The sequence below is a fragment of the Callorhinchus milii genome, unplaced genomic scaffold, assembly GCF_018977255.1.
Source record: "Callorhinchus milii isolate IMCB2004 unplaced genomic scaffold, IMCB_Cmil_1.0 Scaffold1, whole genome shotgun sequence".
In the NCBI taxonomy this organism is placed as follows: Eukaryota; Metazoa; Chordata; class Chondrichthyes; order Chimaeriformes; family Callorhinchidae; genus Callorhinchus; species Callorhinchus milii.
This window is the reverse complement of record NW_024704742.1, coordinates 69,217,320-69,228,687: the sequence shown is the minus strand read 5'-3', so window position 1 is coordinate 69,228,687 and position 11,368 is coordinate 69,217,320. Positions and strand designations below refer to the sequence as shown.

Genomic DNA, 11,368 nt, shown 5'->3' with positions numbered 1-11,368 from the left:
TTGGGCATTCATTTCATGGCGGCTTGTAGGTCATTGCTGTGTGCAAATTAGCTGCCGAGTTCACCCACAAAATATACAGTCACATCACTTTACAGTATAATCTGTGAAGCGCTTTAAGACATTTCGATGATGTGATAAGGCACTATATTAAATGCAAGGATTATTATTATAAAGGAATAGGAATTAGTTGCAACACAGCATGCTCACTGTACAGAACCTGCTTCAGTTGGGGAGGGAGGGAGAGAGGCAGGGAAGAAGGGAGAGATGGAGGGAGGGACAGTGGGAGTGAGAAAGCCAGAGAGAGAGTGTGGAGACAGGATGTATATTGTACTTCAATTTTTTTTAAAAAACAATCATTTGTTTCATGGCCATTTTGTACGATGTTGCTGTGTGCAATTGGGCTGCTGCATTTGCCTAAAATGCATTCACCTGACTTCAGAGTAAATCCTGTGAAGCACTTAAGACATAGCATAGTGGTTAGCACGTCAGCCTCGCAAGCGAGAGGATTCAATTCAATTCTGGGTTCAATTCTAGGGCAGGGAGAAACCTTAGGCAAGTTTCCTTACTCCGCAAGCCCCGTTTACCGAGCGGTGAGTAGGAACCAGATTGTTAGTTGATTGGTGGATCACAACGCAGTGAAGTGCTTTGATGCGTCCTCCCAGAGGTAGAAAGGCAGGGGCTGTATCAAACATGAGGATTATGATACATAAACATATGAGCGGGAAGTTAAGAAAAAAGAAAGGAACTTATGTGTGGGAGTGAGAGAGGGAGGGAGGGAATCTTTGCAGAGTCGATGCCCGTCCCTTGCAATCCTCAGACCTCGGTGCCTTCCCTGGGGTAGATCAAACTATTCACACTGAAGCTGTTGTAGAAGTGACAGCTGGCTTGGCCGGTGGGGAAGGAGTTGTAGTAAGCGGGACGGTTCAGGTGGATTGCGTCCACTGTATCTGAGGATTCGTGCGAGGACAGGCCGGCACCACTCGTGCAGTAGGAAGCGGCCATTCCTGTGACGCTCCTCTGAGTCAAGTTCCCGGTGAATCCCACGGAAACCTGCCTGTTGGCCGGAGCGCCACTGATGGCTGCAACGCTGCTGAAAAAGCCACTGAGACACGGACTGGGTTTGCCCTCGGGGTCTGGGGAGCCCCCCGACCGCTCGAGCTCCCTCACCCCCGTGTCCAGCCCGCCTGTGGGGCTCTCCTCCGCCTTCAAGCCAGCCCCTAAGCCACTGTCCCCGGGCTTCAGGGGACCCGAGCCGGACTCGCTCCGGCGCTTTCTCTTCCTGCGGAAATTCCCGTTGTCGAACATTTTCTCGCAGTTCGGGTCCAGAGTCCAATAATTGCCTTTCCCTGTGCAAATCAGTCGCAAACAAAAAAAATATAATGTAATTTATACAGTATATAGATGTCAATTCTCCCCACCACATCAACACTCATCTTGCAAAACTGTCATTACAGATGCACCCAAGTAATAATAATAATCCTTGCATTTTGATGTAGCCCCTTATCACATCATTGAATCGTCTCAAAGCGTTTCACAGAGTATATTGAAAAGTGAATTGACGTATACGAATATACAATATATTCTGTGTATTTTTGTATTTTTGTGGGTGAAACGCCGCAGCCAAGTGTGCACAGCAGTGTCCCACAAACAGTCATGAATTGAGGGACCAATTTTTTTTAAGGGATTATTACTCCCAGAAATGTGATCCACTGACAACCGGGCTCCTACTTACTGTTAGGTAAACAACAAATGATATTACATTTGTAAATGCCTTTCACATCGGGATGGAGACCCGACAGAGACGTGTGGAGTAAGGAAACTTGCCTGGGAATCGAACCCGGGTCCTCACTCTTGCGAGACGAGTGCTCTAACCAATACGTTATAGGATTCTATTCCCCCCACAACTTTCCTGCGCCCCCATCACATTATTTTGAATTTATATTTATTTTCAAATTAAGCCCCCTTACCCCAAAAAATAGAAATTCAATCAAAACAAAAATTTGGGACTGCGAAGCAAAATGAACAGCAGATGTTACATTGTCAAACCCACACAGCCTTCCAATCAACCTGGGATCAATCACTCAACCCATATTGTATGGAGAGAAACTATTTTAAATATATATCACAAAATAAATTTTAAATTCCAATGCCGAGGCAAGACAAAAAAGCATAAAACTAGACACAAAATACAGGGAGATTTGTAATACAGTAAACCTCACGTAAGTCTTATCAGTTGGGACTGTACATTTAATATGATTTATGCAGAGTATGAGTTATGTCACATTTACATAGAATATAAACTCTTGAACAGGACTTAGAATAATAATAACAATAATAATAATCCTTGCATTTGATACAGCCCCTTATCACTTCTTTGAGACATCTCAAAGCGCTTCACAGAATATACTGTAAAAGTAAAATTGACTGTATATTTTGTGGGCGAAACGTGGCAGCCAATTACGCACAGCTGTGTCCCACCAACAGTTGTGGATTGAGGGAATCACTTTTTTTAAGTGATTATTACCCCCAGAAAAGCAATCTGCCAATAGCGAAACAACAAAGTTCCTACTTGCTGCTTGATAAACAGTGGCGTATGGAGTAAGGAAACTTGCCTAACATTTTGCCCGGCCTGGGAATCAAACTCAAGTCCTCTCACTTGTAAGGCAAGTGCTCTAACCACTACGCTACAGGACTCCACAAAGTTGAACAGATGTACAACTTAGACAATTGTATGATTTACACAGATCAGATTAATGCAAGTTTTACTGTATTATTTTCTTGTTAAATGCCGCCCCTCTTCCCCATAACAACCCCACTTCCCCCTTCGAAAATGTAACAGAGAGAGTGACAGACAGTGGCTAGTGGTAACCACTTAAAGGAACGGGATCCATCAAAATATATATATATATATATCACAATTGTCTATTTCAAAGCAATCAGTTGGAATAATTGAGCTCTGTTTGCGTGTGAGTCAAAGAGAAAAAGAGACTTACTACAGTGCAAACTCTCAATAGAAGATTCGATGCAATAATTATCACATTTTACAGGATAGTGATCGTGGTCCAAATCTGCCACAGAAAATGACATTAATCACTCTCTTTACGGGGCTGGGTGGGGTGGGGTAGTTTGTAGGTTAGAGGTTGGTGCGGTTGGGTTTTGGGGTGGTAGAGATAACTATTAGGAGATGGCATCTATAATAATTATTTTTGCTTGGACAGCCGGGTGTCTGACACATGTGGAAACCCATCCCCATGCTTAAGAGTCTCCAAACCAAACTGAGAATTCCATGCATCCCACCTATAATAATAATAATAATCCTTGCATTTGATATAGCGCTTTTCACGTCGGGAGGACGTCCCAAAGCGCTTCACAGAACACACTGTAAAGTGAATTGACTGTATATTTGTGGGCGAACCTGCACATGGAAATCCCAGATACATTGTTGGAATGGAATGCGCACTCTCTCCCTGGAGGGACGCATCCTGAATGATAATAATGCATTTGATATAGCGCCTTATCATGCCCTTGAGACATCTCAAAGTGCTTCACAGGATACACTGTAAAAAGGATTGACCGCGTTTTGTGGGCGAAATAAGGATTTATTGAGCAAAGGAGGTTTCAGAGTGTTTTAGAGCCGAGAAGCGAGAGAGAGAATAAGCAAAAGGAAGCGAGCGTTTTGCATCTACTAGTGTTGGCAGGACATTGCTGTGTGAAAATTTTGCTGCCGCACTTGCCTACAAACTATACAGCCTCTCCGTTATTTCATGGTAAATCCTGAGAACTGGTTTGAGATGTACTTCCAACGTGTTAAGGCACTGTAACAAATGCAAGTATTATTATTTATAATTTTACTGTGGAATCCCGAGCAGTAAGTGGGAACCCGATTGTTAGTCGATTGGCGGATTGCTTTCCGGGGGGTAATAATCCCTCCAAAAAAATATGTGGTCACTGAATTTGTAGGACACTGCTGTGCCAATTGGCTGCTATGTTTTGCCCACAAAATATAGTCAATTTTCACTTTACAATATATTCTGGGAAGCTCTTTGAGACTTCACAACATCGTGATAAGGCGCGATATCAAATGCAAGAACTATTATTATTTCACGGTACATCCCAAGAAGCTCCTTGCAATGTCCTTCTGACATTCTTAGGCACTATATCAAATGCAAAGATTATTACTATTATTTCTGATTATCATGATAGCGCCTGGGAGCGCTCGCCTTCTTACCCGGGTCGTCCTCATCTCTGGGCACCTTCTTGAAGCAATCATTGAGGGAGAGGTTGTGTCGGATGGAGTTCTGCCAGCCAGCTTTGCTCCTCTTGTAGAAGGGAAAGTTGTCAGCCACATACTGGTAGATGTGACTGAGGGTCAACCTCTTGTCTGGGGCACTCTGAATGGCCATGGCGATGAGAGCAGAGTAGGAGTAAGGCGGTCTGACCAGCTTGAGAAGCTCCTCTTGGCTGCTGATGGACAACCAGCCCAGATCGGCGTTTGAGAAGCCACCAGAGCCAGGCACAAACGGCTTCTGGGAGCCGTAGGAAGAAGAGGGCACGAAGGATGGAGACGCGCCCCCACTAGGGTGCAGGTAAGGTGGGGGGGAGGCGCTGACTGCCCCCGGGGTGTTGAGCCACAAGTAGGGGTTAGAGTAGTCACCGATGGGGTAAGTGGCCGGTCTCTGGTGCTGTTGTTGATGTTGGTAGGCGCTCAAGTTCTCGCAGTACATCTCCTGTGCTGTCCTAGGACGTAGATAAGGTGGCTCCAAGTCATGCAAGCCAACAGGTTTCATAATCCATCAGCCCCACCCAGGGGGAGCTTCTGTGTGTGTGTGAGACAAGAGAGAGAACTTGTGTGTGTGAGAGAGACACACACACACACAGAGAGACACACACACACACAGAACTTATGTGTGTGAGAGGTGTGAGTGTAAGAGAGAACTTTTGTGTGTAGGTGTATGAGAGACACAGAGACCGAGAGAGGACAAGAGGAAAGCTCTTCAGGTATTTTCTACCAACAGGTGGGGAAAAAATGCTAGTGATCCTGTATTTATATGTGGCTTATCTCCTCCCTCTCTCTCTCTGTCCCTCCCCTCCCTCCCTCCCACTCTCCTCATACTCACTCCCTCCTTTCCCATCATGGTCACTTGGGAGGGGGCTAAACAGACAGACAGACACACAGAGACAGACCAGAGACAGACAACGACACGTTGAGATCCCCTTAACATTTCTCTCTTGTCTTTCTCTCTCTGTTCCCAGTAGGAAAGTTTATCTGAATTGATTGGGAGAGAGAGAGAGAGAAAATGTCTCATTATTTGCAGGGATCAAGTCTTGCACAAAGGGAGATATTGCAATGCAAAAGCAAAATAACATTTGACAGAAAGTGGTGGTGGGGGGGAGTATTTTTTTTTAACCCTTTAAATAAATACCTTTCATTTCTGTTTTTCAACGACTTCAATGAAATTGGAAAGGCAGCATTTCGAGAAAGAGGGGATGGGGATGGGGGGGGTGGGGGGGTGGGGGGGAGTTTAAAAAAAAACTGTTAAAAAAAGCCCCACCTTTTATTGTGCAAAATAATCAATGCAAACCAAACAATGCAAACTCGCGACCAAACCCCCTCTGTCGTTTCGAAAAAAAGTAGCGAAAGGGCGCATTTTCATGCCCTGCCTTCTCTCCTCGCTTGTCTGGTGCTCTATAATGCGGGGAGGGTTTCGCTGGGGGTCCTCCCGAACAGCAGCAGTCACTGTGCATTTGCTTCTTTACCCAAACCTCATTCGTTACAGCGTTAAAATGCGTGGCCCGATTCGCTAACTGTGCGCTTTGCAAAGGGACAGCGTTGCCGAACAGCCAATATGTGGAGTGGTTTTTGCGAATGAATCAGTCGGGGGCTCAACCCACCACCGTTTGGCTGTCCCCCCCACCCCCATTTCGCCCACAAAAGGCACAGTCACTTATTCTGATCATTGCTAACAACGACAACAACAACAACAACAACTCTGGACACCTCGTGTTGCCTTTCAAATAACTTAACAAGAAAACAAGTCTGGAAACCCAGATCACTGCAAAGAATTTATCCAACTCTTAGGATAAGAAAAACACACCAGTTCCCCTCCACCCCTCTCTCTCCCCTTCTCTCTCTCTCTCTCTCTCCCCCTTTTCTCTCCCTCTCTCTCATCCCCTCCCTCTCTCCTCTCCCCCCTCTCTCCCCCCCCCCCCCTCTCTCTCCCCCCCCCTCTTCTCTCTCTCTCCTCTCCCCCCCCTCTCCCCTCTCCCTCCCCCCCTCTCTCCCTCCCCCCCCTCTTCCCCCCCTCTCTCTCTCTCTCCCCCCCCCCCCCCCTCTCTTCTCTCTCTCTCTCTCCCCCCTTCTCCCTCTCCAGCTGCTCACTCCCAGAGGAGATGGTGTGACTGTGTGTTTGTTACACAGCCTTTTCAGCCCATTTTGCAAAGGCAAAACCAGTTAAAAGGCATTCATGTCTCCCTCCCTCTCCCTCCCCATTTTCAGGCCAACTCATACCACCTAAAACTCCACACGTTTGTATTCTGCAATTATAATATATATTATATTCTGCAGTTGCATTTTTTTGGAAGGGGGAGTTTGCTTTTAACACTAATACAAATCTTTCGTTTCAACACAAAATCATTGCGACTTGCAATCTGCATTGCTGGCCCCTGGGGCAAAAGTGGGAGAGATGGACACTTGCAATTGCATGTGTTATTGACAGCAAAAAGAAGACTTTTAAACCCTCAAAATGCGCTGAATTCGAAGGGGATTCGTTAAACCTGGTAAACTAACTTGTTTTACCCACACGCCTGATCCTGTTGGCTATTGCACACTCTACGAGGGACAGGTGATAATATGAAGGTTTGCAGCTTTATAATATTAAAGTGCATTTCATTTGCACATCTGTGTGTTGCTTTTGTACAGTCAAAAAGTATAACTTGTTTTGCAAAGTCGAAGTAATCTTTACTTTGGGGTCGTGGTGAGGTTTCATGTCTGGAACCGACTGTAAAATAAATGCAAAGCTCATTTGTCTATTTGGGGTTAAAAGAAACGTTACCTTTTAACAGTGAAAACAGAGATGTGAATAGTGGGGAAAGAAAGAGAGAGAGAGAGAGAAAGAGGAAGAGAAAAGGTGGAGTAAGAAAGAGAGAAAGGGAATTTAAAAAGAAAGATAAAGAAAAAAGAGAAAATACAAGAGATGGCGATAAATTAAAAGAGTGAAAGAAAACAAGTAGAAGGAAAGAGAGAAGGTGTAGAGATAAAGAAACAACGAACGAGAAAGAAAAGGGAAAGAGAGAGAGATACAGTATATAAGTAAATAGAAAACGAATGAAGAAAAAAAAATCAATTTATGCCCAAATTGTTGACTTTCAGGGGCTGAGGAATTTTTGTTCAAAGTTAGCAATTACATATGACAAAATGGTATAGTTTCATCAACTTGTAAACTGTTCAGTAAAACGGTCAATGGGAACTTAGTCATTTTTAATCCCAAATCTTCTCCCTCTCCTTTTTTTTCTTACTCTTTTTCACGTATTTTCCTCTCTTGTATTTTCTCACCCGTCTTTTTCATTCTCTTTCTTTTTTTATTCCTCTATCTCCTTTCAGTCTCTTTACTTCTCACTTTTTTTTCTTTTTATATATAAAAAACTACACACAGAGTTAGTTGCCTTTCAAAAAAATAAACATACATATACACACATATATATATATATTTAAAAAAAGGATAATGTATTTTTCGAGATAATTGATGGCAGGTTGTGTGTATCCAATATTTAATATGATTTGTAATTTGGGACAGAGTTAATAATAACTAATAATATTATCATTATTTAATAATAATAATAATCCTTGTATATTTAATATATCCAACATGTAAATGTAACATTAAAAGAAATCTCCAGCTAAAATTTGCCCCATTCAGAATATTTGACAAACGAATTTTAAGAAAACAAAAAGTTTATTTTTTAAACAAATAGGACAGGAACAAACCAAATCTGTTCTTCCCATCTGCACTTCACTGCACAATAATAATATTAATATTATTAATAATAGTCGCTGATATAGCGCCTTATTACATTGTTGAGACATCACAAAGCACTTCACAGAATATACTGTAAAGTGGATTGACTGTATTTTGTGGATGAAACATGGCAACCAGTTACGCACAGCAGTGTCTCACAAACAGTCGTGGATTGAGTGACCAATTTTATTTAGGGATTGTTGGCCAGGACACAGGGGAGAGAGAAGCTCCCTTTTCTAGTAGGAAAATAAAGGAACCCAGACGCTTTAAAACTGGGTCAACTGCGTCCCGTATTTAAAGTGAGTTGTCCAAATTATTATTTTTTGGGTAGGGATTATTGTGGAGTCCTGTAGCTCAGTGGTTAGAGCACTCGCTTTGCCAGTGAGAGACCTGAGTTCAATTCCAGGCAGAGGGCGAAACCTTGGGCAAGTTTCCTTACTCCACACAGAGCCTAATAATAATCCCTCCAAAACCAAAAACAATAATAAATTGGTCATTTTTAATCCACGACTGTTTGTGGGACATTGCTGTGCGCAATTGGCTGCCGAGTTCGCCCACAAATATACAGTCAATTCACTTTACAGTATATTCTGTGAAGCGCTTTGGGACGTCCTCCCGACGTGAAAAGCGCTATATCAAATGCAAGGATTATTATTAGTAGTATTACCCCCGGAAAGCAAATCAACTGACAACTGAGTTCCGACTTAATGCTAGGTAAGCAGAGGCGTGTGGAGTAAAGAAGCTTGCCTAAGGTTTCGCCCTGCCCGGGAATCGAACCCGGGTCCTCTCGCTTGAGAGTCAAGTGCTTTAACCAATTCGCTACGGGACTTCGACGTCTCATCCAAAGAACAGCACCTCTGACAACACAAGACTAAATTGATGTCTCAGCCTTGATTATGGAGTTTTAGACCACAACCTTTTCACCCAGTGCCTTAAATCTCAGTGGTTAGGTAGCTGGGAGTGAGTTATGAGGCGGTCACCCTGTTGAATAGTTTGCACGCATGGATGGTAAGATGCTTTATAAACATCACTGAAATTCAGGATTTAACCAGAGTCTTCAGTTCACAAGGGAAGGAGCATCACTTCTACCATCAGTTTTATACGAGGACTCGGGTTTAATTTCCAGGCAGAGTAAAACGTTAGCCAAGTTTCCTTATTTCACACGCCTGTTTACCTAGCAGTAAGTAAGAACCGGGTTGATGGTTGATTGGCGTATTGCTTTCCGGGCGTAATAATCCCTTAAAAAGTTTTGTTTAAAAAATTGATCACTCAATCAATGACTGTTTATGTGACACTGTTGTGTGCAATTGGCTGCTGCATTTCACCCACAAAATATGGTCAATTCACTTTACAGTAGATTCTGTGAAACACTTTGAGACGTCTCAAGGATATGATAAGGTACTATATCAAATGCAAGGATTATTATTATTATAAATTACACAGTCACTACACTTTCTAGGACATCCTGAGAGGCAGTTCGAGACGTCCTCCCAATCTGAAAGGCGCTGTATCAAATGTAAATGTTATTATTACTTTATCATTGATAATAATCCCTGCATTTGATACAGGCTGCCTTCCTCACTCCCTTTGCCTTGTCCCCTCTCTTCCTATTTTCAGGTCTCGGCTGAAGACCTTTCTTTTCGATCATGCCTTTGGTCACCTTATTCCCCTGGCTCAGCCCCGGGATCCGTTACTGTGAAGCGCTCTGAGACGCCGTCTGGCGTGGAGGGCGCAATATAAATCCAAGTTGTTGCTGTAATTCCGAGATGTCTCAAAGGGAAAATGATGAATGATCACCGAACAACAACTTGCAAGGTGTTGGTCGTTGGGGAGAGTCTCTCTCTCATCTATAAATCCCTTCTTTCTGACCAGCTTTCTCCCCACTCCACTACCCGCTGCCTCTGCTCGGCTGGCTCTGGCCTCCTGCTTGTCCCTCGAACCCTCCACTCTACCATCAGCAGCTGCGCTATCAGCCACTACACCCCAAAGCTTTGGAACTCTCTCTCCCAATCCCTCAACCTTGCCCCCTTCTTCTCCTCTTTTAAATCACGACTGCAGACCTCCCTCTTCAACCATACTTACGGTCACCTCCTCCCTCCCCCCGGCTCAGTGACAGGCTCTGCCATTGTTAAGCGCTCCGAGACGCTGCCCTGGGGCGCTGTATAAATGCAAGTTGTTGTTCTCTTTAAACCACTGCAGTCCATGCGGTGAGAATGCCAGAGCCCCCAGGAAGGATTGGGACTGAACCAGATCTGGTGACCATTCATGCCAATGATTAGAGCCTTGAGATAGGAGCCAGGTCCCCTCCCAGTAGATCGAATGATAAATTAAATAGACACAAAAGCTCTCCGGCCACCTCAGCAGCTCAGGCAAATTGTGATTGGTTGAAGCATGGGGAGGAGAGGTGGGGGGTGTTGGGGAGTGGGATGTGCAGGAAGGCTCCATCAGTGCAAGAGTCACTGGGAAGAGATAGAATCAACCTGTAGCTCTGTTTGAACAGCAACCTTGTTACTCCAGTTACAATTCAGCCATTTAGACCAGGCTTCTTGGCAGCACTTTCACCTCTGAGTCAGAAGGTTGTGGGTTCAAGACCCCACATTGAGATTTAGAATCACATAGTCCTAAAATGCAGTGCAGTGCTGGGTGGGGTGTTGCATTGTTGGAGGTGCCGTCCTTCAGATGAGACATTACACGGAGGTCCTGTCTGCCTGTTCGGGTGCACTTTAAAGATCCCGCAGAACTATTCGAAAGAGAAGAGAAGAGAGTTTCTTTTTCTCCCAGTGTCCTGGCCAACAAATCCTCCAAATAAAATTGATTTACTCACTCCATGGCTGTGTGTAGGACACTGCTGTGTGCAATTGGTTGCTGCGTTTCGGTCACAAAATACACCACCTTCAGATGAGATGTTCAACCAAGGTTCTGTCTGTGCCCTGTCAAGTGGCACTATTTGAAAAGAGAAGGTCGTTTTTCTCCTGATATCCTGGCCGACAATGTGCAACACCCACCCCCCCAACCTCCACCCAAGAATAAAGTTGGTCATTCACCTTGTGGTTGTTTGTAGGACATTGTTGTGTGTAAATTAGCAACTTTACAGTAAACACCACAAAGCACTTTCAGATGTTTTGACGATGTGATAAATGATGTATCTGTTATTATCTCCAGCATAGGAAGTGGAGTTCCACTTGTTGCTTTTAATTTACTGCATAAATTCCAGTTATCAAAGAACATTTTGTCACAAAATGAAACAGTCAATCACTTGACAATATATTTGTGAAGTACTTTGTAACATCTCAATGATGTGATAAGGATCTATATCAAATTCAAGGATTATAATTATTATTAACAAGCAATTG

At 43.8% G+C, this 11,368-nt stretch overlaps 1 protein-coding gene across 1 annotated transcript; it reads right to left on the bottom strand.

Annotated features, from left to right (window-relative positions):
• Positions 1–813: 813 nt before the first annotated feature.
• foxi2 (forkhead box I2) lies at positions 814–4,787 on the bottom strand. Its single transcript, XM_007898058.1, has 2 exons — positions 4,229–4,787; positions 814–1,346 (listed from the first exon to the last, which is right to left on the bottom strand). The coding sequence occupies exons 1-2, from the start codon at positions 4,785–4,787 to the stop codon at positions 814–816; spliced, it is 1,092 nt and encodes a 363-aa protein (XP_007896249.1).
• Positions 4,788–11,368: the final 6,581 nt, after the last annotated feature.

Bases quoted from the DNA above. Each gene is read 5' to 3' on its own strand.
- foxi2 (XM_007898058.1), bottom strand. From the start codon at position 4,787: ATGAAACCTGTTGGCTTGCATGACTTGGAGCCACCTTATCTACGTCCT. The intron at 1,347-4,228 runs GTAAGAAGGCGA...TGATTTGCACAG, and splicing joins CAGAGATGAGGACGACCCGG to GGAAAGGCAATTATTGGACT.